The 20,559-nt window shown below is 39.3% G+C and overlaps 2 protein-coding genes across 3 annotated transcripts in view; both read right to left on the reverse strand.

Annotated features, from left to right (window-relative positions):
* LOC104934258 (lymphotoxin-alpha) overlaps positions 1-9,595 on the reverse strand; it is a 31,334-nt gene extending 21,739 nt beyond the window's left edge. The window contains exons 1-5 of one of the 2 annotated variants that reach the window (XM_027278420.1): positions 9,149-9,595; positions 8,022-8,052; positions 7,878-7,937; positions 7,347-7,546; positions 1,994-2,158 (exon numbers count right to left, since the gene is read on the reverse strand). In XM_027278420.1, coding sequence (XP_027134221.1) covers positions 1,994-2,158; positions 7,347-7,546; positions 7,878-7,937; positions 8,022-8,052; positions 9,149-9,376 — 684 coding nt within the window. In that variant the 5' untranslated portion in view covers positions 9,377-9,595. Of the gene's footprint in view, positions 1-1,993; positions 2,159-4,507; positions 7,547-7,877; positions 7,938-8,021; positions 8,053-9,148 lie in introns of those variants that run through there. The other variant, XM_010749889.3, reaches the window with a different exon arrangement.
* Positions 9,596-11,384: 1,789 nt separating this feature from the next.
* Positions 11,385-20,559, reverse strand: part of si:ch211-158d24.2 (multiple epidermal growth factor-like domains protein 9) — a 31,492-nt gene continuing 22,317 nt past the window's right edge. Inside the window, exons 5-6 of the mRNA XM_010749890.3 lie at positions 14,673-14,942; positions 11,385-13,398 (exon numbers count right to left, since the gene is read on the reverse strand). Coding sequence (XP_010748192.1) covers positions 12,872-13,398; positions 14,673-14,942 — 797 coding nt within the window. The 3' untranslated portion in view covers positions 11,385-12,871. The remainder of the gene's footprint in view (positions 13,399-14,672; positions 14,943-20,559) is intronic.

Here is a 20,559-nt window from a genome sequence, read left to right on the forward strand (position 1 = left end):
CTTGGCACTATGAGCAGTGCTCTATATATTAATGATAATGGAGCATTGATCATTTATTATTTATATTCACCAATTTAGCACGTACAAAAGAGCTTGCAATTGTTTTGACCTTTGGCCTATTGATCTGATTCAGCTTTGCGCTGCTTGACTATTTTTGCTATTTCAGCAATATGGTGTTTCATTTCTTGTTTCATCAGTGACTGCACTTCATGTTGTGTCTTTGCACTGTGACGTTATAGTGACTTTCTATGACATTTAAACAAACGTGCATTATAAACAATTTGTGTGTTAAAATCTGCTTATACAACTGTATAATGACGAAAGTCAAGCTCATAATACTTTAGTCATTTCATTGCTGGTCAACACTTTTGGAATGTCCTGGTTCACTGGTTGAACTCTAAAAATAAACACTATTTTATTTATTTTGATAGACTCAAACCTACAAATGAACAGTACTGTTAAACCTCACATAAATAATATGTACATTTATAAATGAGACAAATGATATGCAACTGCACTACATGATACTATCAGAGCTCTGAAACTGTCTTTCAGACTCATCCTGAAGTTGGATACACCCAGAAAAACAGGAAGTATCTCCTAATTCTCGTAAATTGCCTTTGGCTTCCGACAGTTGATTTACTTAAGATAAATAATCATAGATAAACAACCCAGAGTGTTAAATGAAGTTCACATTCTTGTTGATCTAAACAACATGAAGCACCTTATTCTTAAAACCTGCACTTCAGATTCCATTGGAGAAAACTAGAGATGCACAAAGTAACTTCAAATCTTCTCTTCAAACTAAATCTTTACTGGGTTTCATTGTGATGTTGTGTCTTTTGTTTGTTTGTATTCATACTGCACTCATTTTAGGTAAGTAACATAATGCTAGTTGGAATCTCTCGTGAGATTCCTTTTTACCTTTCCAAACTGAATAGAGCACAGCATAATTAAGCAAATAATTGATAGTGAAAAAGCCTGGCAGCTACAGCTGTGGTTAAAAAAAAAAAAAAGCTACGATTTCCAGGAAACCACATTGAATAAAATGAAGCCTCACACCAAAAATGTGTTTTAGCAATTTCAAATAATTGTTCTTTGTCAGCTTGAGAGGTGTCTCTGAAATGATTGTAGCTTTCTCCTTTGAGGAGCACAGCAGCTGTAATCATCTTGGATATAAAGCAGTTATACAGAAACAGCATGACATGACAGGGGCTTGCTTATCTGATTGGAATGAATAGACTAGAATAGAATAGTGGTTTCTCTGTTTTGTTGTTGTTGTTGTACAGATTAGTTCTTTCTACTTTAATTAAGTTAGGTTAAAAAGAAAAAGCTCCCTTTAGAGCTACAGAGAACATTACACACAGGCTGATGATGACAGATCTTGATAGAGTTCCCCTCTGGACAACTTTCTCTCACAGATACCAAACTGGTTAAAATACAGCCTGTTAATCTAGGAATTTACAGAGAAGAAAAGGTCAAAGCAAAATGATTTCTGCTGGACACACCCACATTTCCATAGCAACAGATATACAAAACCAAGCACATTCCTAACCCTTTGTAACTGCACAAAAAGAGTAGGAGGAACAGATAGTCAATATCAGGTAAACAAATATATATATAAAAAGCTAGAGCGACCACAACTTGCTGAAATCTACATCATTAGACTTCAAAATAACGTCACATTGTAAGGGTATGTAAACATATTTAGGATGTATTAATAATACATATTACTTATTTTACTTTAATATCCTATGGTGACGATGGTGCTGTGTGTGTGGGGTACTGGATGTTGAAAAATGCATTGGTCAATTGTCTTAAATATTCAACAGATTCATCTTCTAAAATGCTAGAGGCATGAACACTTTATTGGGACTGGGAAAGCGCTTGTTTTAAGCTGCTGATTCATCCACTAGAAGAGAGTTTACAGAGTTTTCTGATGAACAGTAAACTGCTGCAAAACTATAGCTGCTGTTAGATAATGTTGGCTTACTTTGATATATTTGTTGCTGTCTGCCCAGGCTGTGATCTCCAGGGGAGTGTTAGTGTTTGTACCACAGGTGTTGTGGACAATGGGGAAGAGGAGGTTTTCAGGCCTGGAGCGCGGGGGAATGCAGACGTTGAGCAGAGCTGGTGTCGTGCAAGTGACGAGCAGCATCTATGGACACAATGGCAGAGGAGACAAGACTGAAGAGGACCTTGATGGAGGAGGATAGAAGAAGAAGAAGAAGAAGAAGAAGAAGAAGAAGAAGAAGAAGAGTAAATTTGGTGATGACTTAAGTCGTTGGGGAGACCTTTATAAATAAAAAGCTGAAAGTTGGAGTGTAAATCTGAAAGATTTGGAGAAAATTCAACCTTGGCTGGTTAAAACACACACACTGTGGTCTGGTATGGCATGGGCTAACTTTAACTCAAGGATAGAACCATAGATGTGGTTTTCAAATTCCCTGAGTATGGAAGTTGAAAGATTAGTCACAGTATTATTTGAGAGACATTTACAGTAACTGTGTGTACAAACACACAGTCTGTAATTGTATTACTCACATGAGGATTATGCAGAGGAAGTGGATGTTGAGCACAGTTTCACCAGGGGCTGTATGAATTGATAATAAATGCCCATTCTCTTCAGAGCTTAACTTTAAAGAGGAACACAAAACACACCCACATCCTTCAGCTGCAGACAGGAAATATCAAGTATGTTGTAGTAAGTAGTACTAAATGTTCTATGAACAGTGATAGGACTCACTCCAACAGCTCATTCTTTGTTGCTCATTGTTCAATTGTTTACTCAGGCTGAGTAGTACATTCACAGGATATGGGGGAAAGTGATCTTCGTGTACTACACTGGTTGGTAGTTGACCAGGTGTTTGGGTTTTTGATGAAATTGTATGTTGGTAGTAAATTGTCCTTTTTTAAAGCACCTTAAAAACGTAGTCAAAGTAAGGGACAAAACTCATGCTTAATGCTACCTTACCAGTAAACTCTCTATTGAAAAGGTTAATTCCATCTTTACGTGTTGTAAACTGTGATAACACACTTTTCCCATAATGCTTTAATATTATTGACTTGCTTTAACCAGACCTTGTTTATCGCATTCCAAATGCTTTTATTCACTTTAATATTATTCCACTCTTTCATACATTTTTCCTTTTTTCTTTAAACATATTCTTTTACTTTCAGTATTTATTTTAAATGGACTGTTTAGTTCTAAACAGCCAAGTTCATAATACATGTGTTGCACCCAGACAGAACAAGAAAGGTAGAGGTAGTGTGCTGGTATGATGTTTGGACTTCAGTCTGAGACACCACCAAGCACTGTCTGTTGCATTCAAGCCGCAGAGTTTTAAAACACATTTCTTGACACCCAGTTCATTTTTTAAAACTCAAATCAGGAATTCAATATGTATCACTATTGCATTTGAAGTATCTTTTATTTATTTTATTTTTGCATAAAACCAATTCTCAGTTACAACAAAAATAACTATTTTTGTGGTTCAGAACATGTGACACTTATATAGTATTTGTAGCTAGAAGTGCAATTCATGGAAATAGGCTGCATGACTGGAATTACTTTGGTTTCACTTTGCACTCTTGGAATTACTGCAAACCCCAAAGCCTAATGTAATATTTCGGATCCATTTATATATTGCAAGGTAGCCCAATCATTGCGACAAAGCCCTCTTTTGGTTGTAATCTTGTCAAAACCTCAAAGTCTAGCAGTGCCATCAGCTCAGAACTGGCAGAAACCAGTGGGCCCAGGCATGGGCGGACTGGGACATCGCTAAGCCCAAGAGTGTGTTCGGGGTGTGTGATCTACTCGTTAAATATATATATCGGGACTTGTCGGCCCAAATAGCACGTCGGCCCACCGGGCAAATGCACGGTATGCCAGATTGCCAGTCCATCCCTGGACCCAGATACACCCTGTCCGGAGAAGTATGGCCAAAAGTGGTCTTCATGGAAGAGTTAGAGCCAAAAAGCCATATAAGAAAATTAATAAAATGACAGCAGGTGCTCTGGACTGATGGTGGAGGTTTCTTGTAAATTTTGGGCTGCATTTCTGCAAATGGTGTTCAAATTAAGTCAGTACAGTTTGCTTGTGTGTGTTTACATAAATGATTGCTGTGCGGTCAGCATCCAAGAAAGGTGGAGCAAAAATTCCCATGCATGACTCATGTTGATGAGTAGCGGTTCATTACTTGCCAACAATCTGTTCAGATAATGCAAACAGTGTAGAAGAAACAACATTACATGACAACATTACGTCTGTAAATATTATGGCTGTAACCAGGTAGTTGAAACAGTGTGATCAAATAGAATAGAATAAATTTTCCCTCAGTTAACCAAGATGAGTTTGGCAGGATGAGATAATAAACATGAAAATAATGTTTGGTACACGCCTTTATTATAGGGCATGAGGGCTGACCAAAATCCCAGAAGTGAGCTACTGTGAGAAACATTAAATATATAAATACAGCAGGAATTATATATAAATACGATGGAAACATTTCATGTTTTATCATTAGTTTTTTTTTTTTTTTATTTTTTATTAAACTTTTAGAAACACATACAAATATAAAAACTCTAAAATTAAAATGATAATTTCTTTCAAAGTAGGAAAATATCAATTTGCATACCACCAGTTCAGAGTACGGAGTGCCCAGCAAGCAATACATTGCACAATTACATAAAACACAACAACAACAACAATGACAAAACAAACAGATCTATAGGCCCATATACTCATATATGCATACTTGTATGCAGCACCTTGCATGTAAAAAATAACATAGAGAAAATCCTTTCCATATATTTTTTATCAGCTTACAGTGGCCCCATTGTGAGAAAAATTAAAAATTAAATACAGCAGTGGTATACTGAACCCTCTGTAATCCATCAACAGATCGACAGCACAGTATTCTGATATTCCTCAAGACTCTGGTGTCATATGTGCAGCCAGTTTTCTGTCTGACTGAGCCATCGCCAATTAGACAGAACTGATCTGGTGGAAGTGTTCTTCACATTGCATGTACTTTCCACATTCTGGTAAGCTTCAAAAGAAGTGTAATGTAATGTCAATGAATTTGCTTTACAGATCGGCCCTTTCCTGGCTCGGAAACAATACCCCGTTTGACACTTTTACACCTACAGACTGACTGCACACCACTCACATAGACACACGTGTTTTAAATATGATTATATGAGCAGAACAGAGAATTGCAACATTTTGCAACATTACTTCAAAGCATGTCTATGGTGGAAAGGCCAAACCAAACTCAGCAGGGGTTGAAGTAGCCCTGCACAATTTACATTTATTACTTAAACCACAACATGTCTAGATCACAAACATATCATCATGGCCACTTCACTCACAGGTTTATATGTCATCATTTGCCAGTAACTCTGCAGGGTTAACTACTATTAGTTGTTATGGAAATAAATTGTAAATCATGTACTAAGTCTTGCTATTCACAGGTGTTGTGCACTAAATGTGGACTACTTATTCAAGTTACTGTTGTGCTGTGTCCTACACCTACCAATACTGTCCTACAAAATTTTACATTCAGCATGTAGGATAAAATGTACATGATGTTAAATTAAAATGACCAATCACTTGACTTCTAATAATACTCTTAATACTGGTGTTACAAAGTGCAAATTTCTACATCACCATCTCTGTCCAATCATCATCAATCACTATGTCACTTTTTGAATATCATTCCTATCATTCTGTCCTATCTCCTGTCACGATCCATGTCTAATGAAGATGTTCCATGGTAACTACTGTAATGGCCCACCTAACTTTGTACATGTTTCCAAATGATATCTCCTTACTGACGTGTTATTTACTCATTTGTAATCTTTGTGAAAGACTAACGATTACCAGATTGACCTACTGTTATCCATTTTCAGTAACAGCTATAATACGCGTGTAAAAAATGATTTGTGGGTTTGGCCAAAAAAAGAACAGGAGTTTATTGTTTCAACCTTGCATCACTATATTATGATGTCCTTTCAAAAGATAGTAGTGCTTAGAATACAAAGGGATTTAGACAAAACTATCTATTGTTAGTCTTACAACATTTCAGGCTGGGGTGATGTGTGCTTACTTAAATACAGGAAAAAAACTATGTTTTAATTAACCATGCTTGCTACAATAAAATAGTGTTTAAGTAAAATCAAAGGATGGTGTCCTAGCAATAGTTGTACTGAATTTTAGACATTTTAGAGCAAGATATCTGTCCAAAACAAAAGTGCAGCTCCACAAATGACAAAAAATCTCCCATGTCTTGAAAAAAGGAATTGTGCAGTGGAAGTCCATGTTTCCCAAAGAATGAGTTCTAATGCTTTTGATCACCCTCTTAATCATACAGTGATACCACTCGTCACTTGTAAACCTAAAATAAAAATAAAAATCTCTGAGGCTACCCCTGAGGGAATAAACCTTTTCAGCTTAGTGCTATTGCCAGGACACAATGCCAATCTGATTATTGATTAATGAAATATCTGTAAAATGACAGAAGCGCATCACTAGTTTCAGAGACCAAGGTTCAGATTGTTTAGCTCGAACAACAGTCTAAATCACAAAAAAAAAAAGATCCACTAACGGTGATGAAAAATCCTCACTTATGAGAGGTTGGAAAATTATAGTTTATTTATAAATTATAGTTTATAATCAACTTGTTTATGCACTAAAGATCATAACAAAACGCTTATTCTTATTCCAAGCATAAAATAAGTTATCAGATATATTTACTACAGTTCTGCCAAAAGGCTGTGGAGTTACAAATTTTAGAGATGTTCTTAGGAAAATATACATGCTCTATAGAATAGTGTATGATTGTTGAATCATTGGTAGGCAGCGATATGCTCAGAGAGCATTTATTACTAAATTAAAAACAATGCAGCTTACAACTTCACTGAGATAAAGCAAACCTGCATTCAAACAGGTACTTCTAGCTTCCTGTTTCATTTCATCTCAATTCATCAGTGGGTTTAAAGTTTGCATTAGTAATAAGAGTAAAAGGAAACCATAAAGCTATACTGCTCTCTTGCTATGAATTTCATTTGACTTGAAGGTGCAAATAACTGCAAAGTTAGATTTAGGTGATCACTGTCAGATCACATTACTGAGGCACAAATTCAGCTCCGAAGAACACCTGATGTTCTGTCTTAACGATAAGTGCGGGGTATGATGATCGCACACGTAGTCTGCTGTTAGCCTCCAGATAAAACAAGCCAGACGTATAGAGTGATTTAGTCCACCCCTCCATATCGCAACTCACTGTGTCGGCTGATGACAGGAGAGACACATCCATAGTGTAAGCATCCTGAAAATGAAATACCATATTACTGAGTTTCAGCTGGTTATCACTGGGACACTCCTGGGCCTTTCCCTCATAGGTGATCTGCAGGAAGACTCTGTACATGCCCTTTCTGGGGACCACTAGGCTCCTGTTGGCGTAGCTGAAACCTCCATGACAGAAGGCATGTCCAATCTCATTCTCCCATTCGAGATAGTCCTCATAATTGTAAAAGCGAGGAGCTGAGAATGAGAGCAGAAAGGCAAAGGTTATGAATGTTTCTGCCTCTGTATCATTTCTACATGACATGAATTATGTCACATATTTAAGTAAAGCTGCTACAACTTGTTACTAAAAGCTGAACACAACTGCGTTGGTAGGCTGTCTAGATGTCTACACCACTGACTTGTCATCAGAAGTATGCTGAGTGCATTTCTTCTGTTACCAACTGTGATTCATTGCATTACTGAAAATGACTGCACACTAAGATGACTCACTGGTTACTATTGCAGCCTGTAGTGTAGCATATCCCATGACAAGATCTTTAAGTCTTTTAAGTTAAGATTGTCTTACCTGTTAGCATGGCCATTGGATACCCCAAGTGATTAAGTCGCTGCTCTTCATGTCTGGTGTCTGAAAAGAAATTCAAATTTCAAATTTTTGGCCAGAAATCAAGAAAACTTTGAATGTCAGCAGATTACTGAACTAGATATTTACCTGTTGAATTCCTGATAGCCTGGGGTGTGGGCTGTAAGAAAACAAAGACAGCAGTGTTAGTAACATTTTTAGAACTCACATAATGAAAAAAGACATTTAAAAAGAACACAGACAAAAAGAACAATGAATGTAGCAACACATTATAATTTCACAAAAGTGATGAAATGTTTCACTTGAATAAAATAAAACTGGTACAAAATGGTACACAGTTAAAATACAATTACTACATTACAATATTGCTAGATATTGCTACTAGATCGTTTGGTGTAACCACATTGCCGTTGCAGAACAATATTTATGTAAGATTATGAGAACAACATAGTTAAGGATGTGAATGACAACATCATGTACATGTACATAGCTAACACTTACTTCACATATTTCTCTGTTGGTGGGAAAACAATAATCAATCATTAAACTGAGTTTGTCCAGCTGAATGGAGATGATGAATGATGATCCTCACAACGTTTCCACTGAGTTATTGAGGAAATATAACAGCCCAACTGATGTATTTCCCTCTAGTTAGACTATTGTCTTTTGACTATTGATAGCACAGGAAATAACTAAATCTCAGCCAAAGCAAAGTAACAGATTTTGATTTGTGAGCCAGAATGGCAGCTTAGCGTGGAAACTGCATGAGGAAAAAGGCGTCGAGTTACTAAGCAACGAAGCAAACAAATTCAAAGATGGTTTCGTTTTCTTTGAGCTGTCAATCCATAATTAATAAAAAAAGAACGTGGGTTTTCCCCAAAAAGCAGCTGTTTTCTCTGGTAACAGCACATGCTGCTGTGCGGTGTGTGTGCTGCATGTTGTTACCTGTGTGTGCGTCAACGCGCGTGAAAAAGCGCGTCCGCCTTTACATTAAGCAAACACTAACGCAACTCCCACCTGTTTACCACACTTCAACAATCTCACAGTATTGTAACGTATCTTTTTTTCACGTAGAGAAAAGCGTGTCCACCAGCTGATTGACGTTAGTCACATAAACCTGCACTTCCAGTCAAGTCTAATGTCCAGCATACGTGCTGGACATAAGACTTTTTTCAGTCATTTCAAAACAATAATATATATGTCACAACAAAACGACAGCCCTGTTAACGGAAGGATTACGGGTGTGTAAACGTTACCTGCATGTCTGGATGTGTGTCGACTCTCCGCCCGTACACATCCATGATCATTAAAGCCAAAGCCGCGGAAATCAGCAGAACGATCCCCACGGCCACAAAGTGGCACATTCGCTGCAGTCGAGCCTCCTTCTCGTGGAGAAATCGAATCAAAGTGTTTCGTTGTAAATCTGCCATCTCCATGTCGCTGTTTTCCCATTCGCGGATCAACCACTGCCTGCCATCCGACATCTCTATTTATCAGCGCGCTGTCGCCCACGTTTAAAAAACACCGCAGTGCCAGGGAGTCTCGATTTAAAGGAGTTTCGGACAACCACTTCCTCTTTATAGGATGAGTTTTCTATCAGCCACTAACGTCTCATCTTCAGCATGAGACATACTATGGTCAACTGAATCCACATAAAAGAGTTTTGATCTGGATTTAGCTCTAATAGCACATCTGCCCACCCAAAAAATACCAAACCAATGGGCGGACTTAAACTCTTTGAGTGGAAGGGTCGGAAAAATTAAAGGCACAATTGTTTTATTACGTCCTGTACCTGTAATATTTAACCATTTATTTTACAAAGACATGCGATGATGTCAGAGAATGAGGTACATGAGGCTGTATATTGAGGGGCCTCGTCAGGGTTAGGGATGACTGTCTACACACCTGTCAGAGTGAAAATGTTGCATTCTTCTGGGATTGAAAGAAAAAAAAAGAAAGATTAAACAACCCTCTTGTCAGAGTCCTCTTTTATCTTTATTACTTAATAACCTTTGAATTCTTATTACTGGACTAAAAGGCAGACACTACAGTCTCTGATAGTATCAGACAGGGGAACCTGCTACCTTTAGCCCTTCCCAAATAGATCATCTTGTTCATAATGCTGCAGGCTCACTGGAACAGCACTTAACTCTACTGCACCTCTAAAAAAGGAACGTACAAAAGGAAGTTAGTGACATGGTTTAACCAGCAGAAGGCATAGAAATGATTCATCATTAACAGAGGAAATAAGAATAATGCCATGTTTCAGCACTGCAGCCATGTATTCCTATAGGCTTCAGTAGTGTTAGACCCCATCCCAACCAGGCTGCTCAGGGATGTTTTACCTCTAGTTAACCCTTCTTTATTAGACATGACTAATCTGTCTTCTGTGTACAAGTAGCTGTAATCAAACCTCTTATCAACCTTCCCTTTCTCTCTAAGATACTTGAGAAAGCTGTAGCCAATCAGTTCTCACTTTCTCCATAAGAACAGTTTATTTGAGGGTTTTCAGTCAGTCAGAGTGCATCATAGCACTAGTGAAAATTACAAAATATCTACTACTTGCATCAGATAAAAGTCTCTGTACTTGTATTGTGAGATCTTAGTTCTGTTGACATCGCATCCTATTAGGCTTGACATGATTGGCATAAATTGAACTGGACTAAAGTGTTTTACATCCTATTTATCAGATTATCTCAGTTTGTACATGTAAAATAAACGTCAAGGACTGCACCTTTGTAACATCGCAAAAATCAGATGCATCGTGTCTTAAGTGGACGCAGAAAAACATTTGTTATCAGGCTGCTCCAATAAGTCCCTTAATACTCTGTGGTTGATTCAGAATGAATCAGAATGAGTCAACCATTGCTGCACATGTTCTGATAGGAACCAAGATCAGAGATCACATCTCTCCCATTTTGGCTTCTCTGCACTGGCTACTTGTTAAATCAGTAATAGAATTTAAAAATCCTTCTGCCTACCTACAAAGCTCATAGGTGCTGCTATAGAACTAGACTGCAGAGGGACTTCCCGTGATGCACTGTTAGTTTAACTTGTTTGGCATAATCCAACGCACAGTGACAGGCACACAGGCTTTCGTTATATATTTTACAAGATTATGCTGATAAATGCCATCAACTGGTTAAAGTATACAAAGTAGCAACACATTAACAGTCTAAAGACATCACAACATCCTGTATAAACATAGAAGATAGCTAGAAGATCAACTTACTCTAGAGATAGGAGATATCTGTAATACAACTAAAGTCTGCCCGATCTCTCTTATCAGCTGTCAAGTTTAATAAAATGCTAACATCAGTCACTAACCCTAACCCTCTGGTAAGTGTAAACAGGAGAGAGTCACCATGGGTGAAGTTGGGATTCAGTGTAGGGGAGGCAGAATAATGAACAGATCTTGTATAAACCTCTAGAGGGGATCTTTACACTGTGACAGTGACTTAAATCAAAAAGGCATGTGAGAAACACAAAGACAGCAGTTAAACCCATTTTTATTTGAGAGTTGAGCTCTGACTTTGGGGGTATTATTTACATTTTATTCTTTGTTTTGAGTTCTGGGTGGTGCATTTTTAGTCCTGCAGCTGTGTATATGGCAAAGTCCACTGAGAATAAGAAATAAAAATACAAAAAGCAGCGGGCTGACTGCAACATCACACCCTGGAGAGTGAAAAGTTGGGAGCTTGTTGAGTGACAGTGTACACACAGTATTCTACCTGTACAATAATAGTGCTACTATTCACATTCATCTGTACAATAATCATATTTACAGTGATCACATTAGGGAAAGAGCCAGTACCTGAGGAGTTAGTTCCATAATTAGCTTTACTCATTCACCGTGGTAAAATGAAGTGCACCCAACCAATGATAGCCTAAACAACACAGAAAACATGGGATCAGTGTTGAGGATCAGGTGTGAAGCTTTGAAGCACATCAATTATATGTGGGCTGGTTTCACTCCACGACAGTATCAATACTAGCGAACCGTTTATGTTTTGATAACATCTAAGTTACCGAGCCCATCCTTTACAAGAACGTGAAACCTTTTTTAAATAGTTTGTTCAACTTCTGCTGAGGTAGGCAGCAAAGAGCAGATAAGATCAAAATAGTTTATGGTGCTTATGCAAGCCTAGTATGATTCACTGCCCCAGAATAGTGTCAAGTGGTGAGAGTTAATAAACAGTAGTTGAAATTTCTTTTCAAAAGAAACACTCCTCTTAGGTAGGTGAGCTGGCACGCTTTAACAAGAAACAGGAAGCTATAAACAAAAGATGAGGTTATTAAAATTCTTGTGCTTTCACCTTCCCTTATGACTCTCTCCAAAACACAAACTATACAAGAAAACATACTGGCCAATTCAAATTACCATTCAACAGCACATAAGATAAAACACCATGAATAAACACATCATACATGTGCAGCATTTCTCCCGAGAATGAAACATCAACCAATAAATAAAAATGAATTAAATAACAATCATTGTCTCAGTTTAAGATCACTGTTCAAGTGATCGAGTTATAACTTAAACAGTCAGAAGTCCATTTTAAAAATATCTGAAATGCTAAACTCCTGCAGGTCCTCTAACCAGTGTCAGGATCATTGCGTCAGCAAACAGGTGTGTGCACCTGTTTAACGGCATGCCAATTACATTACATCATCTCCACAACAGCGCCCTCTGCAGGAATAACTCAAACAAAACACTTTCTTTGGACCCATTTTCAATCGCAGATTCCAAACAAAATCATATAAAAAAAGGGAAAATGTTTCAAGTGGAAACGCCTTTTTTCCATATCTTTGATCACATCTGCTTGATCTCACTGTCAGTTTTCCAAGTGTTGTGAACTGCCGCAGACCAGCAGTGTAACAACAAGCGGTTATACATGAAGGAGCTTTGGATTTGGTACTTTCCAGCAGCTTTGTGTCATCTGTAAATCTAGGTGCCCAGTCTGTGGATGGATGGATCGCTAAGCCTTGTAGCAGTTGCCCTGCGTAGTGAGTGCCAACTGGCCGTTGGGTGCCACCTCATTGGCCTCGTCCTCCAGCAGGCCTGACACGTCAGCATTGGGAATGCTGTCGTGGTAACTGCTGAAGCTGATGTTGTCCTCTTTCAGTTCGATGGTCCAGAAGGGGGCATTGAGCTTACGGTTCTGATACTCCCGGTAGGTATACACGCCTCCCACAAAGCCCAGCAGCAGCAACACCACTAGAATAATTACGGCCAGGATGATGATGTTGAACTGCGTCCAGGAGACTTCCGTCAGGGCTGCTGTGGTGTTGTCAGTGGGGCTGCTCAGGCTGGTCAACAGGGCCTGGGTGGTGGCTGCTGTACTCAGTGTGGTACTCATGTTGCTGCTGGACGTGGCAACTAGGACGCCTCTTGTTGTGGCAGATGTCAAAGTGGTGCTGGTAGTGGGCATGGAGGGGGAGGATGTACTCGGTGTAGGGACCTCTGTTGTGGTTGTATTCGCTGGTATGGGAATGAGCCGTGGTGCTGAGGAGAGAAAAGCATTGAAATGTTAGTTAACATTTAAAGATTTTTTACCCCAACATCGGTACATTCACTATTGTGAGAAGACAATGCAATGAAGGCCTTGCAATACTGAACAAGTAACAGACTGCTGTCTTAAAACTAGTGACCTAGTACCTCTTAGTGCAGATACACATGAATATATACTGAGTGCACAAAATATTATTGTCTGCATGCAACATAAAATTAATTCCAACATTTTGATTTACATGAGGTAGAGAGCCAGCACTACAGACTTTCTCCCTGAAGTATGAAATGCACCTGTTTCATGTATTTACATGTATGTATGTATTATGCCAGGTATGTTTTCAGCACTAGATATTCTTACATGTGGATGCAGTGAGCTACCACATGCACCAACTGTACATTGACAATTAGGACTAAACTATAAAAATCAACCTTAACTTGGCATTGACAGCATGTCCCAATCTGCGTGTACCAACCCCCTGCCCAATGTTTCTATACAAGGTTTTTACAGCTCTGTGTGACAGCCCGAGTATTTAACGTAGGTTCATGTTGTTGATGAACTGATGTCAGGTTTGTCTTATAGTGGGGGAATTTGGCAGCTCATCAATGTGGATAGATTTTCATAATTAATCCTGTGATTTTGAAGTGTGTACATTCACCATTTCCCGATATTTACTGTATCATTTACATTACAACCCCCATCACAATCCCACATAATACCCCAAGTCAACACTTGTCAGACTGCAGTCATACTGTATTACCTGAATGTCATAAAGCATTACTTACATTTTCACCAAAAAGAACCAATATGGAACACACAACTTAGAAGAAAGTCAGGTTTGTAGTGCAGGTTCTCTGTATCACTTATCTTGTCCACATGAATTAACCAAATGTGGGATCAAGTGTCTTGTGGCCACAAATTAATCAATAAGTAGGAACGATTTCATCTTGTACGTGTGCAATAGCATTTTCAGTATTTCAAATGCTCCATGCAGTAAAATGTGCCCTGAACATATATTTTTCTCTCTATGGCCACTCTGGCTCTGTACTTAGCAGCAGAAGAAGAAGCAGAAGCTTTCTTAGTAGCTCAAAAAACACCTCACTCTCAATTTGTCTGAATGTATTACTGAAACAACCGTTAGAATCTGTATGTAGTATGCAAATGTAATCTTTAGCCAGTTCTATTTCTTCAAAAGGGAAATGAAAATGCAGTCACATTAAGCATCTAGTGGAATCATTTGTTTGACAAATTAAATGTGGTTTGGCCATACTTGGACGGGTGCAGTTATGTGCTCTGGCGTCACCGATGAAGCCTGGAGCACAGAGCTGGCACTGAGGCCCGGTAGTTTTGTTGTTGCAGCGGAGGCAGTGGCCAGTGTCAGGTTGACAGAGCTCGGTGGGACCTTGAGGGTCTGCATTCCCATTGCATTCACATGGAACACAAACCCCAGATGCTTTGTAGAAGCCGGCACTGCACTGATCACACTGTGGGCCTTTGTACCGGGGAAGGCACTTGTCACACGCTGGGGAGCCACTGGGATCTGCACAGGAATAGACAGATATGCACATTAGTAATTGTTGGTAATAATAATGATTTTCTACACCAACATGACCTGATTTGTTTGTGTCCTGGATTAATGTTACACAGTGGACAGATTTGCACTGGATTCCACCAAATGCAAAGTTAGGTAAATTACAAAATGTTATCTGCTATATTCCTGTCTGCGATGAGTCTAGGACTGAGAGTAGGGACTTTGAATGTTGGGACTATGACAGGAAAAGGTAGAGAGTTGGTTGACATGATGCAAAGGAGGGAAGTAGACATACTGTGTGTCCAGGAGACCAGGTGGAAAGGTAGCAAGGCTAGAAGCTTAGGAGCAGGGTTCAAGTTATTCTATCATGGTGTAGATAGGAAGAGAAATGGAGTAGGAGTTATCTTGAAGGAGGAGTTTGTTAGGAGTGTACTGGAGGTAAAAAGAGTGTCAGAGAGAGTGATGAGTCTGAAGCTAGAGGTGTGATGTTCAATGTTGTTAGTGGGTATGCTCCACAGGTGGGATGTGAGCTGGAGGAGAAGGAGAAATTCTGGTTGGACCTTAATGAAGTGATGCAGAGCATCCCTAGAAGTGAGAGAGTTGTCACTGGTGCAGACTTTACAACAGAGATGATGAGGAGGTGATGGGCAGGTTTGGTATCCAGGAGAGGAACGCAGAAGGACAGATGGTGGTTGATTTTGCAAAAAGGATGGAAATGGCTGTAGTGAATACTTTCTTTCAGAAGAGGCAGGAACATAGGATGACCTATAAGAGTGGAGGTAGGAGCACACAGGTAGACTACATCTTGTGTAGACGGTGTAATCTGAAGGAGATCAGTGACTGCAAAGTGGTGGTAGGTGAGAGTGTAGCCAGACAGCATAGGATGGTGGTGTGTATGATGACACTGGTGATGAGGAAGATGAAGAGGGCAAAGGCAGAGCAGAGGATGAAATGGTACAAGCTGAAAAAGGAAGAGTGTTGCATGACTTTTAGGAAGGAGTTGAGACAGGCTCAACTCCTGAAAAAGGAAGAGTGTTGCATGACTTTTAGGAAGGAGTTGAGACAGGCTCTGGGTGGTCAGGAGGTGCTTCCAAACGACTGGACAACTACAGCTAATGTGATCAGGGAGACAGGTAGGAGTGTACATGGTGTGTCATCTGGAAGGAAAGTAGATAAGGAGACTTGGTGGTGGAATGAGGAGGTGAAGGAGTGTGTACGGAGAAAGAGGTTAGCTAAGAAGAAGTGGGACACTGAGAGGACTGAAGAGAGTAGACAGGAGTACAGGGAGATGCAGCATAAGGTGGGAGTTGAAGTGGCAAAGGCCAAACAAGGAGCTTACGATGACTTGTATGCTAGGTTGGACAGTAAGGAGGAAGAGACTGATCTATACAGGTTGGCAAGGCAGAGAGATAGAGTGGGAAGGACGTGCAGCAGGCTAGGGTGATTAAGGATAGGGATGGAAGTGTACGGACAGGTGCCATAGTGTTTATGGGAAGATGGAAAGAGTACTTTGAAGAGCTGATGAATGAGGAAAATGAGAGAGAACAAAGAGCAGAAGAGGTGACTGTTGTGGACCAGGAAGTAGCAAAGATTAGTAAGGATGAAGTAAGGAGGGCATTGAAGAGGATGAAGAGTGGACAGGGTTGTTCAGCAGGATCTTAGATAGTGAGAAGATGCCAGAGGAATGGAGGATAAGTGTGATGGTGCCCATTTTTAAGAACAAGGGAGATGTGCAGAGTTGTGGCAAACTACAGAGAAATAAAGCTGAGTGAGCCATACAATGAAGTTATGGGAAAGAGTAGTTGAAGCTAGACTAAGAGCAAAAGTGAGCATTTGTGAGCAGCTAAGTTTAATGCCAAAAAAATACTACACGATGCAGTATTTGCTTTGAGGATGTTGATAGAGAAGTACAGAGAAGGTCAGAGGGAGCTGCACTGTGTCTTTGTAGATCTGGAGAAAGCTTGTGACAGGGTGCCCAGAGAGGAACTGTGGTATTGTATGAGGAAGTCTGGAGTGACAGAGAAGTATGTTAGAGCGGTGCAGGACATGTATGAGGGCTGTAAGACAGTGATGAGGTGTGCTGTAGGTGTGACAGAGGAGTTCAAGGTGGAGGTGGACTGGACTGCATCAGGGATCAGCTCTGAGCCCCTTCTGTTGTTCGCTATGGTGCTGGACAGGCTGACAGACGAGGTTAGACAGGAATATCCATGGACTATGATGTTTGCAGATGACATTGTGATCTGTAGGTGAGAGCAGGGAACAGGTGAGGAGAAGCTAGAGAGGTGGAGGTTTGCCCTGGAAAGGAGAGGAATGAAGGTTAGCCGCAGAAAGACTGAGTACATGTGTGTGAATGAGAGGGACGCAAGTGGAAGACTGAGTTACAGGGAGAAGAGATAAAGAAGGTGGAGGATTTTAAGTATTTAGGGCAACAGTCCAGAGCAATGGAGAGTGTGGAAAAGAGGTGAAGAAGCGTGTGCAGGCAGGTTGGAACGGGTGGAGAAAAGTGTCAGGTGTGATGTGTAATAGAAGAGTTTCAGCTAAAATGAAAGTAAGGTGTACAAAACTGTGGTGAGACCAGCGATGTTGTTTGGTCTAGAGACAGTGCCACTGAGGAAAAGACAGGAGGCAGAGCTGGAGGTAGCAGAGAGTGAAGATGCTGAGGTTCTCTTGGGAGTGACCAAAGTGGATAGATCAGGAATGAGTACATCAGAGGGAAAGCACATGTTAGAGGTTTTGGAGATAAGCCAGAGAGGCCAGACTCTGAGACGGTTCGGACATGTCCAGAGGAGAGATAGTGAATATATTGGTAGAAGGATGCTGAGTTTTGAACTGCCAGACAGGAGGCCTAGAGGAAGACCAAAGAGGAGGTTTATGGATGCAGTGAAAGAGGACATGAAGGGAATATATATATGATATATATATATATAATAGATATATATATATATAATATATATAGATATAGATATATATATAGATATATATATATATATATATATATATATATATATATATATATATATATTACACACATACTATGTTTGGTGATTTAGATCAGTTTGATTTAATAACATATTCTTTGGTGTGTCTCCCTTTAGTTGCGGCCACTTGAGCCACGTCATACCACTATCCCCATCTGAAGTATACCTCTCAAAACTCACCCTTCACCTGCACCTTAGTCAGTCTATCACAAACACATTGTAAAATATAATTTTATTTACTATTTTGCAAAAGGTGGTGTAAAGGTTTTCATTTGTTTTATGGAAAAATAATCTGAACATGTATGCTCTTCTCTTCAGTTAGACAATGCTAAATGAAAAAGCTAACACTGCCACCAGGTGGCTCAGTGTGACAGTATATTGATCTGGGAGAGAGCTTCTAGGCGTCTCCACATATAGCTGTTTTCACCCCTGTAGAACTGGGGTTAGGTCATAAATAGACACGTGATATTTGAAAAGAGCATTCAGAAAGTATTCAGACATTTGCATCAAGAAACTTGAAATTTAGCTCAGGTGACTCAGATTTCTCTTAATCATCTTTGAGACATTCCTACACTTTGTTGTGGTGTGACATGTCTTGTTTCTTGAGCAATAAGTGGTAGATGCCAAGAAAAATAGTTATAACAGCCTGGAAATAATAATAATAAATAATAAGTGGCTGTCCACTAACACTTGTTACACAATACAATAATAATAATGAACAGCACTAAAGAGGGAGTTTGTTTTAAACATCGTCAGCTCAAAAAAAAAAAAAAAAAAGCCTGTCATCAGTTGACACATTGTCAAGCAGGCAGCATTGTTGTCATTAAGATGCAAAACCATATGACGTGCTGAGCTGACGGGCTGAGTCAGACTGGGTCAAGTCAAGCCAACACCTGTGTATGGAAACGTGCTTCTTACAAGCCTTCTCTACAAGCCAGAGCCTGGACATCACCGGCGAAATGTTATTTTGAAGATTGTATCATAAGGCTGAAACATAACAAAATGTGAAAAAATGAGTAAAGGGGCTCGAATACTTTCAGTACCAATGGGTACCAAAGGGTCTTTTAGGGGGCTCTGTTTACAGAATATAGTAGAAATGGAATATAACATGCATAACTATGTTTTCATTAGTGTATAATCAGATGTTTACTTTACTTAGAGGAATGGGTCTCTGCAAATCAATACAAAGTTATTCTGAGTGACATTTAGTCTATATTTAAACATTACTATCTTGGAGAGAGTGATCTCTTCCAGGATGAAAATATCCAACATGGCATAAGTATAAATCAATGATGTGAACCACGCCTGTGAAAGAACTGACTTTATATTGGTTTGTTATAATAATATTATTCTACCTTCCTTACACCTAGTATGTATTCAGGGCTCTGTAACGTTCTATGAGTAACTCCAGAATTGCACTGAACATAGAAAAACATAAACATAGAAAGTGACGTGCAGTTCTTAAAGGCTCAGCTGGAGTTTGATTTGATCCCAGTTCCTTATTAGGACCATCATTCTTCATCAGCAAAACATGCATATCGATTCTAAGGGTCAGCTTTCTACTGCAACCTCTAGTCCCTGGTAATTTGATGCCACAACAAACAGGAACTACAGTATAACAGTACATTACCCTCAGCAGCATATTGTTTCCAAGGGGAAGCTATTTAGCAAACTATGTCTTATATACAATGGACAGGCATCAGGTATTAGTTTTTTAAGTCCTAAATCAACGCACAAAATTCTTGCAACTATGTCAAAGCCTTTATTATCCTGTTTATGTTATAGCCACTTAATAGTTTGAGGAATTCCTTTTATTATATAAACACATTGTATGTTAAAAAAGGTAATAAAAATGCAGATGACGTATTAGCAAGAGTAGTAGTAATAGGAGTAGTAGATTGAATGAGGCAGCATTGGTAATTGTAAAGTAATCTTGACCAGAACTTTGAATGGAGAGGATCAAGTTCAAGTGCTTTTGGAGGCCAGAGTGACAAGCTTTTTTATTTACATTTATTTATCTCCAGTAAATAAGTAAATGAGTTAATATTGTGATCTGTAATTCCTCCAGCTCCACCTGTGGGATCTCTCTATGTTCCCAGGCCAGATGGGACAAAAGACAGCATGTTTTAGGTACTGACATAAGGACTCCTCTCAGTAGGACCTACCTAAATACCTGTACATGGGGGATTTAAAGATGCCCACAACTAACTCATCAGCAGAGCAGCTAGTCACCCTCAGGTGGATGTAGTTCATGGCAACAGCTCCAGGTGATTTTCCATACAACGGTTTTTCAGTCAAGCAGCTAGAGGTCAAAACAGGACATAGCCACATCACCTCACTAGGATTAGGGAAATCAAGGCCCCCCTCCTAGAGCCATGCCTGGAAGCGAAGCTTGGCTGGGTTTAGCCCTTAGAAAAGGTGGGACAGTAACATAGTTAAGTCTGGATAAATAATTTAGATATTATATACTGGTATGGCAACGAGAAAACCATTTCTATTTGTTTACCGTTGATTTATATATTAAGACATTGTATGTTATTATTTCATTTATCTATGTATGTATATTCACAGCAAAAACACACACACCTATTTGTATGTACATAATAGTTCCACGTTTATTTTTGTTTACCCATCTGTATGTCTGTATG

This window comes from Larimichthys crocea, chromosome III (assembly GCF_000972845.2).
Source record: "Larimichthys crocea isolate SSNF chromosome III, L_crocea_2.0, whole genome shotgun sequence".
Lineage (NCBI taxonomy): Eukaryota > Metazoa > Chordata > Actinopteri > Sciaenidae > Larimichthys > Larimichthys crocea.